Consider the following 20,462-nt stretch of genomic DNA (forward strand, 5'->3'; position numbering starts at 1 on the left):
TTCAACTGGGTTAAATTTCGTTTTCCTGCGGACCTTTCTTGAAGTTATAAGTAAACATACTTTCATCACAAATTTGCAATATTATAATTTTAAAAGCTGAAGCTACAATTACTAACACTGTTGTATTCTAATCATTGCTAGTAGAAACTCAGCCGTGTTCTATCGGAAATCCACAAACTGATTGTTTATCCCATTGTTTTCTATTCGCTGATAGAAAACGATCAAGTATAATACATGTTGCTCTTTAAAGGGCTAACTTTTCTTAATTTTTGGCTTAAAAGTACATAAAATTGTAGGTTTTGGACTACAATCCTTTAGAGTTCCTACTAAACAATTCACCTCGTTTTTTATGAGCTGTGCCTTGTTGACTATTGGCTCACAGAATACTCCAGCTTGTAGTCTTTGTTAATTATTATAAACTTGGACTGATGCATGAAGTGTATACCTGCTAAAGTGTGTAATATTTTGTAGAAGGAGTTTGCACTCGAAGGTAAAAAAAAATTGGGTTGTAAGATATCACATATCTTTGCAACTCAATTTTAACACAGCAGCTAATCATTTCTATATGTATGAATCCTTTGTTTAGTTGTGATGGCGATAGAGAGTTTCCATGTGGTAGCAAACCTGGAGTTTCTACTGGTTCTGTCCAACATGTTCATGTCAGCGTTGGCCACTGATGAGTCAGTGAATAAGACATTACCAGCTCCCCAACAGTCATCTCAAGCGGTAGCTACTAAACTCAAGTCTGCCGCAGTAAAGACTACTGATGAAGAACCTCCACAAATCACTGTCCAGATCTCCATCAATGATCCAGAAATTGTTCTGTTAGCAGATGCAAGAGACAAGGACACAAATGCTTTGTTCTTGAAGGTAAGCAAACCTCACACAACGGCCAGTGTATCCAGTAGTCAGTATGTTTTGGTTTAAAATTATTCAATCTAGGCTTGTTTTCTATTTCTCTTTGTTTCATATGATGAAAATGAACATGAGACATTGAAAAATAAAACTTGAACTGGTTTGAAAATTTTTAAACCAAATATAAAATTAAACCGCAACAAGTACACACGTACTTAAAGGAACTGTGTCATGCATTTAAGCCAAATTCAGAGATATGAAAAAGGGGCAACAAGGGTTCAAAAATATGCATTTAACTATTTTTTTTGTGATTGTTGCAACAAATTTCCATAACAGTCAGTATTTTTATTAACTAGAACTTATGTGGAAAAAAGAACAATTAGTTTTAATTTAGCGATTGGGACAACACCTTGCAGAGTTTTATTGGTACTTACATTTAGAGCGCCGGACTGCTGTGCGGGAGGTCGTGGGTTCGAACCCCAGACCGGACCAACACTCAGGGTCTTAAAATAACTGAGGAGAATATGCTGCCTTTGTAATTTCATCTGCAAATGGTTAGACATTCTAGTCTTCTCGGAAAAGGACGATAAACCGTAGGTCCCGTCTCCTGTATCATCAGTCTTATAGCAGGGGACGTTAAAGAACCCACACACTATTCGCAAAGAGTAGGGCACTAAGCTCCCGGTGTTGTGGTCTGGCCTTTACAATTGTGTAGTAAAATTACAGTACGTGTAAAGCGCATTTGAACATATACATATGAAAAATGCGCTATATAAATACATTATCATTATCATTATCATTTGTGTACTTGTTGCTGCTTGTGAAAATATGTATGTGAAAGTTGAAAGAGAATTTGATTTGTCATGTGTGTGTCAAGTAGATGGCAGCTCAAACCTAGGAAAACGGTCTAAATTTTAATTTTGTTAGTGTTCGAGGGGGATATTTGTACTGTAGTTTTATTTATTTGCAATTGTCTGTCTAAAGGGAAAATAAAATGCTTCTTTTTTTTGTTCTTGCAGAATGCAGTTGACTTCCACTTTGTCCAGGGTCATGGGCAACAAAAGATGGCAGGGTCTGTTACAGATGTTGTCATTTTCTCGGCAGCTTTTGACAAGGAAAGAAGAGGATCAACCAAGTCAAGGGTAAGTAAAGTTAAAGATCATGAACTATGATTAATAGAAGCTCAACAAAACAATAACTGCGATTTTCATGAGAGGTTTGTTAGGGCTGGCATATCTTTTGTCAACTAGACGTCCGGTACATGTTTCCACGAATCGCTCTTACTTGGTTGCCTGAAGAAACGGAACGGGGTCACCACATGGACTGTCAAAAGGTAGCTGAAATAGAACGGTTTAAGACCATGGGCAGCAGCAACATCGGCTGCGGAGGACACAACAGCATGGAGAGAGAGCCTACAGCCCAATTCTCCCCTGGAAAACGGTTAAATGAGGATGACATGTTTCAGAAACATTTTTCTCTTTGGACTTTTTCTAGGTTCTCCAGCTGTCCCAAATCTCCCTTCTTAGCTCTACACCAGAAGGCAGTAACATGAAGGTTGATGTATCAACTGGAATGGCTTACATTCATGTGTCACCACCTACGATAAGGACATTGACTGCATGTCTGATGTCATTAGCTCCTGCCAAGGTGGGTATGATTAATGAATGAATGTCTCTCATTAGTAACTATGTTACTGAGCCTAGTGACTGATGAGATGGCGTGTACATTCCATGTTCGTGATATGAAGATCTGTAATTAAGTCAATTACAGGCTACCTTTAGGCATTGTGTTAGCTTTTTCAAACTTCTATAGTATTTCCTTTCCTTGATGCATTTATTGGTCTGTCTCTGTTTCTCGTGCCTTGTTGGTTTTATGGAGGTGCCTGATTAGTAATGTGTATTGAGGCTTTGCATTGTGACTTGAGTCATACAGTGTTCTGCATTGTGTAGTAATTATTATTCTAACTGGAACCAACATTGATACGTCGTCTTTCTTTCATTGAAGAGTGAAGAAGAGGAAAAGACGTCAACTGAAAATGCTGTTGAACTGTGGAGTGAAAAACCAATCACGACTGAGGATAGATGGTATTTATCTCCAGGTAAGACACTTATCATTACGCATTTTTAGTGCAGAATGCACTTTTGTGGTGGTTTGTTAGGGCTGTCGTCCACTAACCCACTAAGGCGCTAAGCCCCTAACCCACTAAGGTGTAAACTTTTAGTCAGTTTATTAATTAATAGCAATTAAATATTTTTTTAATTCATGGATTGGTTAACTTGGCAAATAAAAACACTTTGGCGTTGAATTACATACTAACAAATGGTGTAAGTTTAATATTAATTCGAGTTCCCTTTGTTGCTATGCCATAGTGAAGTCAATCCATCTCTTTTTTTTAAGCATTATCTCTTTTTCTTTCGGAGCTTTATTGAAGGACCAACACTTGAAACATCAGCTTTCCAAATATGCTACCAGCTTGGTTAATTCACCTTTATCAATTTCACGTGTCTAATTAGCGGTATCTTTCTCTTGTCTGCTTACACTGCATCACTGGTTTTAAAAAATTACCACTTTGTCCTTCAAAGCATGGCTTTTATGTAAGCAGATGCTTAAGGAGAATTCCGTACGAAGTCCAGCACCTTCTTTCCTTTTAATGACAGCTATTTATTTTGACTTTTAGTTCCAGAAGACCAACTAGTCCCTGGTAGACGTGTACTGGCCAGATCTGTATCCAACCAGAGGAATTACGATCCAGGATTTATTTGCTCTGCAATGGAGACCATGTTCCATGTTCAGTTTGATAACTCCATGGCCTGGTGCTTTGATACAAATGACCTCACTGCCATGGTCATTGACAAAGATCCTAACGCTAAAGATCTAGTTGTTGGTGCACAAGTGGTGGCCAAGCGTCCAAATGAATCGTCACATGTTGAGGGGAAAGTTAAGGAGGTGAAAGAAGAGAGCGGGAAGAAAACCTTTCTGATTGACTTTTGGGATGGTGTGGAACACTGGAACACTTTGGAACAGATTCGCCTTCTCACCACCACTAAGCCTGGAGGTATTAAACCCTTTGCTTACTGCATATGGTTCTTCCTAGACTGCTTCGTACTCATCAATGTCGGCATAATATTGATCAATGTTGGCATAACATTAATATATGTCCGTATAACGTAAATCAATATTGCGATAATGTTAATCAATATTAGCATAACATTAATCAGTGTATGTATGATGTTTTCCTTATTTTGTATTTATTTCGTTGTTTTGTATCATTTTTGCACTTTGTTTTTTGGTTAAAATGTAATGTAGCTATGACACTACGTATTTATGAATATAGTGTGCCCAAAATAATAATGCTCGTCAATGTTGGTATGACACAGGCAGTCACAACTCCAATTTGGAAAATTTAAAGAACCTCTGACCAGTCCGAGTGAGTCATTAATATTAGTCCGTGGTTGGGTTGGGTGGGAGGTCACTAAATGACTGTCGCCAGTGGTACCTTGACAAAAGCTCAATCTCATTGTGACCATGCATGTGCCTTCTTGCCACAGTGTTAGCTAAAGACTCATGGCTAAAACTGATGAATTTCAGAGAACTTCGGCAGTTCTGCAAGGAAAAGGCTTTGGAAGATATTTTTTGAAGATTGGAAGAACTTTAAAAAGAACTGGACCAGACATTCAATTGGAAGTAAATTGCCAATGTTTTGTAGAAAAACGCAGTATTGCAATGTATTTATTGCTTTTTTCCCATTTGTTTCGTTTAGTTCCAAAAGGACAGATAGAAGTGTCAACCATCTTATTTGTCAGAAGCAAAGATGACACATACAGAAAAGGTTTTGTATCCAGCAAGACATACACCAAGCTGGTGATACGAGTCTATGGTGAACTCATAGGCCTTGTTATAGTAGACGCGAATGACAGTGCTGCAGTCGTACCAGATGTTGTCCCAGATCCAGCTTCCCTAACTGTTGGTCGAACGGTTATTGCCACATATGACACGTTTATGTGGGAGGCTGGAAATATTGTTCAGATAAGAAAATTGGACGAATCAGGACAGTACATCTACCGTGTCAGGTTCATTTCTGGTGGAGATACTTGGGTTTTTAACATTAACAATATACGCATCCTGATGACAAGGAAACCTAAAGGTGTGTTTATCAGAAATTTATGGTTGTACCACTTGCTTGCTCGCTTAAAGTACGATAAGGAAGGTCATAACTTTACTTTCACCCATCTTTACCTTTATCTTCAGCTGACGTTTCAGTTTAGCATTTACACGGTTTTGAGAGTTTAGAAACAAACTGCAAGTCTTTATTTTACGCCTGTTTTTGCAGCATAGTGCAAATGATAATTTAAATTGACACGAACATTTTAACCCGATTTTAAGCACATTCAAGTCACTAAGGATTTACAGTATGATGGAGTAAAACTCAGCCTCCTGTCGGTATTCATGTATAAGAAAAAAAAAACCACGTACCCACAACGACTATGTAAAACTAAAGCTGCTTTACCTTTTTGCAGTAGGTATGGATGTTATCTTAATGAAAAGCGATTTAACCCCATGTGGTACTGCTACTAGTATTTCTTCCTTATAAAGAAACCATAAATATGCCTTGAGCTTGTAAAGCCTTTCAATCTCCCAGCTCTTGCCCATCCTCAGGTTGATAACCACATTATCACATCTACTTTTGATGATACATAGAGGTAAATAGCAGCAAAGGAACTATTAACCACTTGCCTAAAAAAATCTGTAAAAATGTTGGAGATAAAGGAATCTCTGTGTAATTTTCTCTTCAGTTCCAGAAGGTGTGTTAGACGTTGGTACAGTGGTTTGGGCACATACTTCTAAAATACGGTACTACAAGGGATTTGTCTCTTACAAGGGAACCAAACTACATGTTGACTTGTACGATGGAGACAAATTTGTGTACGAAATGAAGGATGCATCACGGAGGGTCATCCCTGATGTTCCACCAAAAGCTGCCGATATCAAACCTGGAACAAGAGTGATAGCTAAGTTCAAGAACAAACCACGGTATTACAGTTCCACAGTGATGAAAGTAGATGCCTCTGAGCCAAGTGAACCAAAGTATCACGTTAAGCTTGATGATGGGGATGAGACATGGGATTCACTTTATCACCTGCGACTTCTACCCAAAGAAATTCAAGTTGGAGGTAGTATTGTTGGGTGTTAGTGAAGAACAGCTCACATCTATTGTTGTAATGTTGATCCTCAATTTGCATCCGTTAACAGTCATTCAAGAGTGTTCATTGTTGAAATACTTGTTTTCTGCAGCGCTGTTCACTGAACAGCCAGGAAAGAAGGTACCTTTTTTGGTCAGAATGCATGTCCTTAGAATTAACTGAACTCACGTTTTTCTGTCAGGATATGTGGATACAACGATTACACACTTATCTTAAGAAACACCTTGGTTACTTTTATCAAGATTTGACAAAACTGAACTCATTTCCCATTGGATTCTCATTGGAGCTTAAAGGGGCTATGTCACCCAATTTAAGGCAATTTCGGTACCCAATTTAGAATTAACTTAAATATCACAATAACGGCTTAAAACTGTAGAAGAACTGAAAAGAAACACAGAAAGGCCAAAAAGGGGCGTGGATGAGCAAAATTTGCAAAGATTAAAACGGATTGTGTTCGAGTAAACTTGAAAAATGTCGGCCCAACGTTTTTCAAGTTTATCTCAATTTGTTTGAAAGTGTCATTTACAATGCTCGCAAATCATCCTTGTTTGTTATGTTTTTGCTCTGCCAATTTGAAGTTTAGAGCTCTTAAATAACGAAAATAAATAAAATTACCTAAAATACCGTTATATAGCACTTTTAAATGATCGAATCTTCAGACGTTCTCTGCTGAAGGCAAATGATTCTTACATCAATCATGTTTTTCTAGAAGAGGAGAAGTCTCCGGATCACGTTGATGGTAACGAGGCTGGCAAGGCAGAGTTGGTAAGATCACAGTACTTGTGTTCTGAGGTGAAATAAAAGATTATTAAAACTTGTTTAACAAGTTTTAGATACAGTAATCACCTATCTTCCAGTATTTTCACATCCTCACATTATACTCAATGGATTTGACTTCGTTCGTCCCAAATTCAACTCCTGTACGCTTTTTAAATAGCCAATTGGTTAGCCTCCTGCCAGTTGGGGTTTTTAACAAGTTTATGCTCGACTTGCAATATTTGTTTATTTATTTACAGTGTCCACAATTAACACAACAGTGCTAAATACCTTGACACTTAAATAAAGGGATTTAAGACTTTTTATTTTATTCATTTATACCGAACCGTACAACACAACACAAACACAACACAACAATTCCAAAGATCACTCCATCAGTGGTCGACATAAATGATCAATGTTATGTGCATATAATGAGTGGCTGTGTTGTATCACATTTAAAAGCTAAAAATAAAGACAAGAATACAATACAAATACAATCTATTTTGGCTGACTGCATGACTGACAATAACAATTTTCACAACACTTACAGAAATGTCATGAATTTTAGTAAATTGTGGTTTCTATGGAAGCTGGCATAATTGTGGGTTTATCTGAAAATACTTGTATTGGTGTCTACCATTAGTGTGCCACAGTTCATGCTGGTATGAAAAAGTGCACAATTTACCAAAAAACGAGGCCAGACATTTTGGTTTTCCTTCGTGAATTTCCTTCATAAAAAGTATCAAGGAATCAAGAAATATACAAGTAAAGTGCTATTTTTTTCATCTATTTTTCGACAGTTGGTATTTGAAATGGAAGGATTTGACATCAAGTTGGAGGGTATGTTTGGTGGCCAAGTCATTCCACTGCTGTCTGTTGATGGATCCATACAAGGCGAAGTGAGGAATTGGTCTTCAGCAGTAAGTCAAAGCAGTGAAAGTGTTTAAGATTGTGTTATTATCAGCTTTTGTTTTACAAACTCGGCGTACTGTACCTATACTTACACTTTTGCTTTATTAATTTCAGTTGTCAGTTAATGCAGGAGTTGGTGTTATTGGAAACTACTTCAATGAGAATGTGTCTGAATGGGAGCCTCTTATCGAACCAGTGGAGGATGACAATGTTTACCGTCACTGGGAACTCAATCTTGATGTAAGATAATCGCTGTTGCTAGAGAGGGCAAACAAAAAAATATCCCTTGCTAAGATAGCTTGATGCTAAACTCAGTGTAAACGCATCTCTCACTTTCTATGATAATGATTGAATTACTACCCTTCAGAGTATCATGATTGAACGGTACTTCATGGTACGTTTTCAGTTCTTGTTAAACTGGTTTTTATAAACATGTTTCCTTTGGAATACAAACGTGTCAAGGCTTATGTTGATACAACAGTTTTAATTGTAAAACCATCATAGTAAACTTTAAAAACAGGCTTAATATATAATACTTACTATTTTTGACGTATTTTGGCATCTCAAGACCAAGCACAAAGTAGATGCCTTGCTCAGTTTGAGTGAAAATCAAAACTGCGACACCAGCGTTATAAGCCATTTCTAAACATTTCCCTTCAATAACACCACAGGTTTCCCTGGCAAATGGCGGTAGTGATAACAGCAATTTGGATGACAGTTCTAAAGCAGCCATGTCGCTAGCAGTTCAATCAAAGGATGAGCTACAGCTGACTGTTACGAAAACCTGTCTGGATGTCTTCGCTAAGCTTGGGGCAGTAAGTAAAATAATAAAATCGTTGCACTTGGCATGCTCAATGTGGCATCTTTTGAGGTGCATTTGTCATTTTTGTAGGCTTTCAAAGAGGCTGTTACTCTGGAAGGCACAGGAGTGGTAGCTTTGGAAGATGTTCCACCCTTTCAGATATGGAATGAGGTTTGCAAGCTGATTTTAACTTTTTCACTTGTCTTATTAGAAGAGGTCTCACAAGCAAATATTTTTTGTTTCTCGGTAGCTTGGTATGGAAGTCAAAATTCGACCTGGAAACAAGTTTCAGGTATGCTATGCTACTTGTATCTAAAATGTTTTATGCAATTCGTCCTTCATGAACTTATTAGACTCTGCAGACAAATTCAAATTAGAGAAATTTTGCCTCGTACTAAGAGTAACTTACGTGCATACAAAAAAGCAGGAACTTTATTTTATAATTGTTTTGTGATGAACTCAAGCTCATTCTAAAATGTTTGAATTCTAGGCGAGGCCATGAAATGCGAGAATGACATTTAGGGCGTCATCAAACTATTAACTCTCTCTCGAGATAAACATCTTTCGTTTTCTGGCCATTGTAAAGCAGACAATTGTTAAGAATAACAAAATCATCAACTAGGGGACATGAATGCCATCATCAAAATTTCAAACTGCAGTACTTGAAAGTTGTTGCAGCAAAATGTTTAGCATTTATGTTTGGAATAGGTCTAAATGCCGAAACTGTGTTATTTAACTTGTGACAAACGGTAATTTTATTAGTAGCAGCCAACACAATTTTATATGCATTGAGAATTCTACACATGGGTCTCTTTTATTTGCTAGGTTCCATCTGGTGCTGATAAAGATGGGATGGTTGTGATCCCCGCTGGACAAAGCCTTTCCCTTCGATTTGGCAGAGGAGCAGATAAACGAAGCAGTAGACTTGAGAGAGGAAGCAGTGCTTCCGGTGTGGGACCCAGCATTGGTATCGAGGTACGACCAGTTGTGTAAAGATACTTTCCATAAAGTGGACAGAAAAAAAACTGATCTAAGCTGTGATACCATATATGTAATTGAAAATATAGACCAACGAAATGTATATTTTGATTATTATCATGTTAGTGAATGGACTCACTCTACTTAGGTATTTGCTCATGTCCAGACTGAGGTACCAACAAGCCTAGTGCGGACAGCTGACTCCCCTCCCCCCTCCTTGGGAAAGCATAGTGGATAATGGGAAAACTTTTTGGCCTAATCGTTAGCCTGCTGGATCGATCCGGATTGAGCAGTCGGGGTTTTAGCCCTGACCGGAGTCATTGTGCAGTGTTCTTGGGCAAAAACACTTTACTCTCATAGTGCCTTTCTCCACCCAGGTGTATAAATGGGTACCGGCGAATTAATGCTGGGGGCAACCCAGTGATGGACTAGCATCCCATCTAGGGGGTAGTTGCTTCTTGCACCACAACCCGGATAAGCTCCGCTTGATGGGCCACAAGGTTTGATACAGACTTTACCCTACCTTACCTTTAACTGAAAAGGCACAAACCTATGTGCAGAGAGTCCATTTTTACTAACATGATAAAAATTATTGCGTCAGGTCGACTCCTGTTTCTCAGTTTGTAAGTTCTCGGTTTATTAAAATAGAAATATTAAATCATTTTGTATTTTTTTTATTCTAAGGGGAATAGGACATAACACTTTGAGGCTGGGGAATGAACAACTTTAGTTCTTTTGTTTATCTCTTTCAGCCTTAGAATGGCCAATAAAAAGTTGGTGAACTGTATAAAAGGGATTAATTGACACCAACAATACAAAATTAAACTCACAATAGTCTTCTATGGAGGCAGAATATAAGAAAATGAACATAAATCTGAATTTGATTCTGCTAGGGTTGACATGTCAGGTGTACAACATTGCCGACGGATGTAGCATTCACGTTTTGGATAGAATTTTAAACGTCTTAAAACCTTTTTTTCCAAATCATCAGGTGCAAGGCTATCATGAACTGAAGACCATTTCTGTAAAACAGGCACGAGTAATCTTGCACAATGTCGTTCCAAAAAAGGTAAGAAAGACTACTGGGGATATATGGTAAGGTTACATGACTTATTATTTTAAGTACTTTAGTATAGATAAGCCTACACTAACAAATCTTTCTTTTGTAAAGCAATGATGTACTTAAAATTTTGGTGACTGTGCACTGACATTTATTATCAAACATTAGCGCCTTATAACTGGTTATGGAACAACAAGCAGCCTAAAAACTGCAGTTTAAAAGAATTGAACGTTGATAACACTAAAATCGAGGAAGAATTCCGGCCACATCAGCCACCTTCATAAAAGTGTTTGTCATATTCTCCAAAACATACTAAAACACTGAGTTATACACCTCTTAAAGCCCTCACGTTTGAAGAGTCTGACAAAGAAATAAGCCCTTCCATTTCCAATGGAGTCGAATTAAAACAATCCATCAAACCTTGTTTGAAATAGTTTGTTGACAGTAAATCAGTTGAAATGCCATAATCTTAAGTTTTTCTTAATCCTATTTGCCAATACAGTGGAACCCCGTTAATACGGACACCAAGGGGACAGGCCAAATTGTCCGTATTAATGGGGTGTCCGTATTAAGCGGGGTCTCAGAAGAAAGTCACGGATATATGTTTTATCGACACAAAGACGAAGGCAAGCGTTTCTATGGCAACAAAACATTGTTTAATTGTACTGTAACTGTAACAAATGCAAACTGTGAACTCTCTGACTAAAATTAATAGCTTTTCGAAAACCTAACTATCTAGTCAGACACTCGAACTTAACTTTAATAATTTCAACAGTGGAATTATTTGAAAGTGTCACACATGGATTTACTCGAACAATTACTAGATGTTGACAACAACCTGGCAATACGACCAGGAGATGTTGCTGATAGTGGCAAGCAAAGTACCTCAAAGAGGAAGAAGACTACAAGCGATGGCTGTAGCAAAAGGCAAAGATAGGAAACCTTTTTAAAGGTTTAAAAATTGGAACAGCAGTCAGAAACCTAATTACAACCTCGTTCCCAGGGTCTACTCCGCTTTCAAAATGGTGGCTGGGCGCTGACAATTCTCACGATGAGACCGCCATTTTTGAAAACTCGTAGCCAAGAAGACTCCGGTGATGAGGTTGACCTAATTATTAAAGGACTTTAAGTACAAGGGTCAAACACCAGAAGTCACGCTATTTAACTCCTCTTTGTAATAAAATCGTTTTTACTCATCGAATTCTGTCCTTATTTGACCAGGGTCCAATGTCTTCAAGTTAGCAAATAGTCGCGACAATGAAAATGTATAGTGCACAGACAAATAGTGTCCGTTAAGCGGGGTTAACAATGAATGAGGTTTTCGTCAGTAACAACGGAACTAAATAAATAATAATCGATTGATGTGTGGAGAGAAAGAACTCAGAAAAAATTTTGAGTTCACAGATGGGACTCGAACCCACGACCTTTCGTACACTAGTCGGACGCTGTAACCACTGAGCTACTGAGAACTCTAATGGTGAGCAGTGGTCACCAACGGAACTGTCCGTAATACCGGGGTGTCCATACTAAGCAGGTGTCCGTAAAGCGGGGTTCCACTGTATGATGTATTTCTTTTATTTTAAGAAATAAATCAAGTAAAAAGGACCTAAATTTACATTAGATTTTCTGTACATTTTGTAACAGTTTAAATGTTAAGTAACGTCCCTTGGCCTGGCTATTTAAATAAGTATCATTAAGTGAATAATTAGGTAACAGGTTTGCTCAAAGTCACAAATTTAAATGTACCCCATTCAAGAAAAAGAAAAAAAAAACGAGTTTAAATTGTTGTTTCATGTCCATATGTTTGGGAAATAAAATTAAATGAGACTAACCTCCGTTATAAGCCATAACAACAATAATACAAAATGTAAATTAATTCTCACTTGTGGCCCTAAATGACAAAAAAAAGATTTGCATGCTTAGTTAGTATTCTTATATTTCAGTTGGTAGAAAGCATCATAATATTGCCAGAAATGAGCACCATAAATGAAATGGTACTGGTAACGGATGTTGACCCAGATGAGGTGATGGGCAAGTAAACTAAATAAGCGGGTCTTTAAAACAACTGGCTTTCTGTCTAAAACTCTTTTCTGGGCTCAATTCTGGCTTTTATTCCTAACCTTGTAAATATTTCTTCATTTCAGGGGCATTTTTTAGAAACCTGTTCATTTGCCTTGCTTTTACAGCAATCAACTTAATTTCTTGGCATATATCTATCATGTGTGCTTAATTTGAGTTTCTTTTCTTTTCTTTTCATTTAATCGATATTATTTTATTTGGTTTTATTTATTTTCTTTTTGAAGTATCAGTTTCATGTCTGTTATTTTTGTTCTGTAAATTGTGTTTTATTTTATTTTATTTGCTGGCGTAGTTATTGCTTTGCAGGACTTTCACTGACTACTACAATGATTTGTTATCACAATCCCTGCCAACTGATGTTATTTCTGAAGTAAAAACATTTCCTAAACGTTCACTTTTCCGTCAGCTTCTTGCAGGATTAATTGCATCAGTTGTCATTCAAGTCGAAAGTGGAGATGGTCAGAAAACAGTAACCATTAGATCCCCATTACAGGTCAGTACACATGGTTTACACTGGGTCAGGGTGATATCAAACTTGGACATTCTCTCCCTGTACTAACGGTGGAATTCTGTATCTACAATACGGCTCATTAATTAATAGCACAATTCTGGGCCAAATGACTGCTACCACCCTTTCCTCCAAGCAATGTTGAGAATTGACCATCCCACACTCACAACAGGATCAGGGCATATATGTTTTGGGGGAGGGGGTTAAAAAAATGAACAAGAACAGTGGGAAACCCATTTTTACGTACGAAAAAGTTATTTGGTTTGATTAAGAGATCGCCTTAACAAGTTTCCCAACTATTTTTGACCTCCATTGTAGCACAGCAGCAGTTTTAAGGTTCTTTCCATCTCAATCAAATTGAAACGTTTCTCTTGCATTTGCTGACGATAATTTTCTACACGCCGTCAAATTCAGTGACCTGAAACCTCTATCTGAAACAGTGTGAAGGATCTGTGCCTACATAAATACCTTTATATCTTAATTGGGTTGAAGTTTAGGTTGGGTCTTACCCAGTTCTTGTTCACTTTTTCACTAACTTGTATTGAGTCCATTTAACCACACGATTTACTGTTTCTTTTTTTTAACTTAAAACAGGTTAACAATCACTTTCCAATCCCGATGGATTTGTTGTGCAAAAAAGAACAACAATTTTCCAAGATCACAACAATTCAGCCTGACAGTGTCTTCAGTGTTCCTTTAATATTGGCTCACAAGGCTGCACTGTACCTCAGACCTGCAGGATTTGGGTATGCACAAAAATACCAGAGTGATAAATAGGTCTTGGTAATTTATCATTGTGGATTCTGGTATTGCTGCGTGATTTCCTTCCCTAAATGCTGTTTGTTTGTTAAACTGCAAAGTGTTTAACTGATGTCAAATAGGATGATTTGTTGCTAAGATCCCTAAACTACATGCCAGAAAATAGAAAGCCATGAAAAATATGGTAGTATGCTTCTGATCCTGTGGCAAGTGCTTCGCACAAACAAGTCGTGTGAAGAAATGTGTGACAAGGCATTGGTTGGTTCATTGACTCTTACTGAAACTCTAACGATTTGAAATTGGTTTGCTATTAATTTTGTCCTGGTCTGTTCAAACAAAATTGCTTTGTTTTCTGTCGGTCTCTGAGAAATGTCAAAGGGTCAGAGTTTTTAAAATGACTAGAGAGGAATGAAGTTGTCAGTGATTTTGGTGATGGTTAATACGGTGTCAATACTCGCGTAAAGAGAGGCCTGTACTAGAGTTTGCAATCATGTAAAAGACACACCAGATGTAGCATGAGTAGTTTTGTGTACTCTGGTAGTTGTCGTGTCCGCATGGTGCAGTTAAGTCAACTTGGGCTGCTAGCAAACTTCCTGATGAAACCACCTTAGGCTCAGATGGGATATAAAGGTACCTGCTCCCTTGACAAATAATCTCCTTGCCTACTTGTAACTTTTGTATTTTTTTACCCACAGGTATGGAGAAAGTACTAGTCCCCTGTTGTGGAACAAACTAGCATCTGAAGGTCATTCGTCTGTTTCCTGCCCACCACCAGCTGGAGAAGGACCGCCTTTCCATATTGAGGTAAAGTACATGTACAAGTGGGCAACTTTATATTTAGAAAAACGACAAAGCATTTGCATTGTTTTTGCTTAACATGTTTTGATGGATCATCAGTTAGCGTCAGATGCAAGTGCAAATTGCAATGTTAACTTGAATTGTCATATTTTAAACAATTCTTTTATCCACTTCTATCGATACCTTTATATGTTCATCCTACAATCATTAATTATTTTTTATGTTTAACAACTGCATCGCTAAATGGAGGTTGGGTGCCTGGGACATCCAGGAGCTTCCACTATTGGCAGCCAGCTCCTAGATGGAGACTGCTCCCATGGCTGGGAAATCCTGGCAACCCAGCCATGAGCCCCTACACGGCAGAAACAAGGCGAACAGGCACCCGTCACACTGATTAAACAGTGGAAAGGGAGGGAGGGAAGGGGTTAAACAGACTTAACGCTAAAACTCTGGACAAACGCTCCACTGGCCTGGCCAACAGTAAAAACACACGCCTGAAATTCGGAGCACATGGAGTCCTGGTGCATGGGCATATCCAATTCACTGTTGACCACGAGGGAACACTGACGCTCTTTGTTGTTAACTCCGTTAAATTGCATTGTTGTTAACTCTGTTAACTTGCAGTTAACTGCATTAAAGAGATGGTGTTATCTGAGTAATAATGTTAAAATATAACTCAATGTTTCCATCTGCTTTTTTAGTAACTAGTGTATTAAATTCTGGAATTCGGACCTTGATGGAAGTGCATGTGCTTTAATGTAGATGGTTATGTAAGATCATTGGATGTGATTGGCATAGAGGTTGTCCTTCGTTAAAATTTTCAAATTTACACTGTGCTCCTGGAAGTGGAGCTGTCATTTTACATCACAGCTGAGTCACTTTGAATTGTGATATTTGCAGATGTCATAGTGGCGGTCAAGTCATTATTTCCCCTCAGTTGAAAGGCACTTGTATGTTTTCAGTATTTTTATGTTGGCTTGTTTTAGGTTGACTGCGAGCGAGTGTCGTACAGTGCAGTACATGGATCTTTGGAACATGCACCAAATTACATCCTCCACATCTACCCACCGGCTATTCTACACAACTATTTGCCGTATAATATTCACTATGCCTCACAAGTAAGTAGGAAGTGATTTAACATGTTAGCAGTTTAGGAGCAAAAAATCTAGGGTGAAATGAAGTTGATGGAAGTGACCATGTATTGATTAATTACACCATAGACGGCATGCTTTCTATGGTAACGTTACAGTATGGGACCTTATCGCATTGCAATTGAAAATGTCATCTAATATTTATAATGACTGTCGTTTTTAATTTTTTTTCTGACTCAATGTTTTTTATTTCCTTTTTAAGGGCTTGCCTTATGTTGAACTCAAGGGTGGCGACAAATGGCCTTTGTTTGCTGTCAGTCTCTCTAAAAGGGTCATCCTTTATATCCAGGTAACCTTTTCATAGGTAGTGTATTCCAAATCTTGCCAATGCTTCCTCTTGTGCGCCCGGTGAATGCATGAGTTGATTGATGGGGATAGGATCAAATCTACCAACTTAAAACTTGCGTTGTGAATGTCGTACATTGTTTAACTCAGAACGTATGAGTAGTATAGTGGGCATGGAAAAGTCCACTTTTTGGTTTCTTTGGATTCTGTGAGAAATCTGTCACTTTCCACTGGAATTCCTTTGATAACATCCAATTCAGTTCCAACCAACCTTTGACTCCCTTTTCACAACGACTACCATCACCTCCACTAGTGCCCACTGATGTTCCCCCTTGAAAGTAGGTTACTAACTGAAGTGTGTGTTGCTAGCTTGACGATTATCAACGAAGCACGTGGAAAGGAGAAATTGAGCTGTCAAGAGGAATGGATGAGCTCACAACGTTCACTTTAAAGTCAACTCAAGATACAGCTTATGGAAAGTACCTGGTAAGGTTTACAACAATAAGGATCCAAACGTTTTTTACTGTAAACTTGTAGCAATTGCTGCCTTGGTTTCGCTTGTGTAATTGCAAGTTTATGATTTTTTTGGCGAAAATTATTATCATTTTCTATTGTAGGAACTAGGAGTGTTTGCCACATTTGAAGGAACAATGAACATCACTCTGTACAGTCCATACTGGATGGTCAACAAGACTGGTCTTTATCTGGAATACACGGTACAGAACTTACATCATGTGAAGTAGTACATAGGCCTCCGGAGGAAGTTTAGTTGTTGAACTGCAATCTGGCTGACTTAAAAAAAAGCGGAGATCCAGAAAACGCTAACAAATTCACGAAAAGCCCAGAACTTTAACATCCTTTAACACATCACTTTTGTTTTATTGGCCAAACCACACAGAACACATAGACACAAATTGCACTGAATGTTGAGACCATATTGAAGGATCATCCTTGCTGTTTTACAAGGCTCTTTGATCTTGACGCAAAAGGAACTGCTCACGAACATCCCTATAGAAAACCGCTTTTCAAACAAAGGGTTAAAGACGTAGTCAATTTTTAATGAGGATAACTTGTAAGTTGTTTTGTCTATCGTTTCTTGAGCATGGTATTGTTGTTCTGTTCAATTTAGGCTTCTGATGAGAAGAATGTCATCCCCCATCCAGTTTCCTTGACAGAGCCAGTTATGTTCTCCAAGAAGACAGTAAGGCAGCTTCTGTGGTGTAATTTTTAGTAGCTTCGGTATCTGGCATAATGTTAACCAGTCAACTCCAGGCAAAATGCGTTATGCATGATTACGTTATATGTTCAAAATTGACCACCAAGCCTCGTTCATGCGAGTTATTCTCAACCCTCTTCCACCTTCATGCAATTTCCATGTGAGTTTTCTTTTCATTTTGGTTGCTTTGGGAATTCGTTCATGTAAATTTTACAATTTTGCTCTTTGAAAGCTAGGCTTGATGGTGAAACTGGCCAGGCAGACGTAAACATGCATCAGGGCTATCGTAACGATAGCAGAAGCATTGGAAGTTGAATTTGTCAATGAGCCTTTTTTAACAATTAGTCACATGGTACAAAATCGGCTAAACCGCCTTCAACCAGTCAAGCTTGACTTTTCTTTGTTTTGGTGTGTCCCAGTGCATATCTTGTTGCAAAAGGCCTGTTCATGCATCATATTATACCAGAAACTCATAAGGGTTGAAACGTGTAACGCGCGTTCACAGCGTTTGAATATTCACTTTTGCTAAGTACCATATTTGGAAACACAAAGTGTTTGTAGGCGAATGCTTTATACGCGTAATGACACACGCAACAACATTTTCGGTTTTGCGGTGAGTAACTTAAATTCCGTTCTAAGCGCTGTAAATGTCTTACAAAAACTAAAGAAATTCATCACGTGTATCCAAGTGAAGTTCTCCAGACTACTTAACGACGATAAAACAGAAGAACTTAACCAAATTTAACTTTTTTCAACCAAGCACGTTCAAAAACAAAATTACGCCATCTAGCGCGAGCTAGCGCGCGCTGTGAATTTAATCCAAATATTGCAATTTTGATTGGTTAATTCTTTCTCGTGATTTTCGAAATATGGTACTTAATTGAAACGAATGTGCAAACGCTTTGTACCAGACGAGTCATAGGGAGTTACACGTTTCAACCCTTATGGGTTTCTGATTATACTACATGAAAGCATGCTATTTTCCCTTTCACCCACTCACCCATTTATTGTCCCCTTATTCCTTGTATTGACCACTACTTACCTTTTTCTCTGTACTTTCCTTGTGAGTTGAGTTCACAAAGTAACGAAACAGGGTAAAGAACTGTGTGGTTGTCATCCACTCGCCCATTTACTGAGATGTCGTTGTAAAACAATTGAAATGAAAGAAAATCTAACAAGGCTTCTTATCATTTGTCTAAGGAAACGGTAACCATGCCTTGCCAGGTAATACTTTCTTCTGTATTCTAAATGATTCTATTTGATTAAACGTCTGACAGGCCCGTGTTCGTTTGGCATCTGGTGAATTTTCCAACAAGTTTTCTCTTGATGCAGCAGGCAGTGGTGGAGCTCTTAAAGTCAAGAAAGATGGAAAACTGCACGAGGTAGTTGAAGCAGTTCAGCCAAAAGATACTATTATATTCCAGCACGGATGCATATTCTACACACCCACCTTAACCCATGTTTTACGTTTATAACCCCTTCTAGGTTGGTATGCAGATTACACTGTCTTACTTCAGTTTAACCAAGATAGTGGAGTTTACACCCTTCCACCTGATAAACAACAACACAGAGGTAAGAAACGTTGTGAAGCCATTCTCTTTAAAACCTTGCTTGAGCTCTCCTACAGTGTTTCCATTGAATGATTCAGTAAAGTTACTAATAGAGTAGAATTATTGTCTTATCCTTTCCAGTACCCAGTGTTGCTGTCAGACTACCGAGACCAAGAGTCAGCTTGGATAGCAGTACAACCAGGAGAGGTAAGCCGATCTTTAATCCTTGTTGGAAATTGTATTCCTATTTTTTTTGGCCACTCAAAGAAGTTACGAAAACCACAAGGAATCGGGTTTCGAGTTCTTGCGTTGCTCTGACGATTTTTCTCCTGGTTCCCAGTCTATGTCCTTTTTCAAAACAAGCATTTAAGATTTCAATTAAATCTAGGTGTGTGTTATTGAGTTTGACATACACACTCTTCTTTCCCCGGTCACGACGTTTTTGCAAACTGTCTGTATTCCAAAGGGAAGGGTCTCCTTAAGTGATCTGCAGCAATTTATTGAGACGTCAAAACCAGCTTTCAATTATGTTATCATTTACGTTAAGCAACAACTGTTATCATAGTAAATAATAAAAATGGTAAATTTTAAGCTAGGTGATAAATGGTAAAGAAATTATTCAACATGACACGAGCGTGGGACAAAGAAAAAATCAGAGGGTTCGATTTCGCTCATGTCATGTTGAATGAATGAATGAATGAAATACTTTATTAAAGTGTCTGAAGTATTTAGCTTAAAAAAAAAAACTAATTTCTTTACCAACTGTTATCATGTTGGCGAAAAACAGTGAAGTTATTTTCTCTTCTAGTGCGTACCCTTCTGGCCAATTTCATGCCCATCCAAGAACCTAGCTATCAAAGTTGGCGACAGTGAAGAAATTTCACCCAGCTTTCAGTTTGAACCTGATGTCACAGTACTGCTGAGAATGAATGGAAAGGTAAGGCATTCTGAGGCGAGAGCAACCTTCCAGCTCGTTAAAACACTTATTCAGGGAGCTGGAGGTGCAGGCCTCTTCATCTTTACTCCATGTCTTCTAGTGGTAGTAATCCGAAAATACTTCTTTCTAGAGAGCTGTTGCGGGAGACCACTTCTGCTTTAGTCAACAACTCTTAGTGGAGAACTGAACTGTTAACTTATCGCTTTCAAGCCGCCCTGGCAGGCCAGCCGTACACTGGCAACATACCGACTTAATTAAGGTTGAAAACATCTCATGAGTTTCCGTCCCTGTTGCCTGGATAGCGTCATTATCGTTCATACAAATTCTGGTAAAGCAGTGTTTACATGACCATGGAACGACCGTTAAAAATCACATTATCGCTGACCAGACGCTCGGAAACACGAACCACGTGACAAGTTTTTTTAGTCCACGTGACATTTCTTCAATCACGTGATAAGAACTATGCCTCCGCGGGTTCAAATAAAGAAAAGCGTTTTTTTTTTAATTTAGAGGGTTTTGCAGCAGCGAGTTTTTGAAAATCACGAGGCTTTTTGTTGGCTTTCCCGATGAATAAGTAGAATCCACGTGACAATTTTTTCAATCACGTGATAA

At 38.2% G+C, this 20,462-nt stretch overlaps 1 protein-coding gene across 1 annotated transcript in view; it reads left to right on the plus strand.

Annotated features, from left to right (window-relative positions):
• Nucleotides 1-20,462, plus strand: part of LOC144642038 (intermembrane lipid transfer protein VPS13A-like) — a 99,389-nt gene that overhangs the window by 53,780 nt on the left and 25,147 nt on the right. The window contains exons 47-73 of the mRNA XM_078501039.1: nt 587-870; nt 1,875-1,997; nt 2,350-2,502; nt 2,860-2,953; nt 3,533-3,910; nt 4,616-4,999; nt 5,649-6,026; nt 6,766-6,821; nt 7,616-7,735; nt 7,842-7,967; nt 8,399-8,542; nt 8,620-8,700; nt 8,780-8,821; nt 9,355-9,504; nt 10,499-10,576; nt 13,053-13,139; nt 13,749-13,900; nt 14,609-14,717; nt 15,698-15,829; nt 16,065-16,151; nt 16,517-16,633; nt 16,765-16,863; nt 17,277-17,348; nt 18,641-18,745; nt 18,849-18,935; nt 19,055-19,120; nt 19,722-19,850. Of these exons, the coding sequence (XP_078357165.1) occupies nt 587-870; nt 1,875-1,997; nt 2,350-2,502; nt 2,860-2,953; nt 3,533-3,910; nt 4,616-4,999; nt 5,649-6,026; nt 6,766-6,821; nt 7,616-7,735; nt 7,842-7,967; nt 8,399-8,542; nt 8,620-8,700; nt 8,780-8,821; nt 9,355-9,504; nt 10,499-10,576; nt 13,053-13,139; nt 13,749-13,900; nt 14,609-14,717; nt 15,698-15,829; nt 16,065-16,151; nt 16,517-16,633; nt 16,765-16,863; nt 17,277-17,348; nt 18,641-18,745; nt 18,849-18,935; nt 19,055-19,120; nt 19,722-19,850 (3,833 nt within the window). The remainder of the gene's footprint in view (nt 1-586; nt 871-1,874; nt 1,998-2,349; nt 2,503-2,859; nt 2,954-3,532; nt 3,911-4,615; nt 5,000-5,648; nt 6,027-6,765; nt 6,822-7,615; nt 7,736-7,841; nt 7,968-8,398; nt 8,543-8,619; nt 8,701-8,779; nt 8,822-9,354; nt 9,505-10,498; nt 10,577-13,052; nt 13,140-13,748; nt 13,901-14,608; nt 14,718-15,697; nt 15,830-16,064; nt 16,152-16,516; nt 16,634-16,764; nt 16,864-17,276; nt 17,349-18,640; nt 18,746-18,848; nt 18,936-19,054; nt 19,121-19,721; nt 19,851-20,462) is intronic.

Source organism: Oculina patagonica, chromosome 1, assembly GCF_052425735.1.
Source record: "Oculina patagonica isolate OP01 chromosome 1, crgOcupat, whole genome shotgun sequence".
Taxonomy (NCBI): domain Eukaryota; kingdom Metazoa; phylum Cnidaria; class Anthozoa; order Scleractinia; family Oculinidae; genus Oculina; species Oculina patagonica.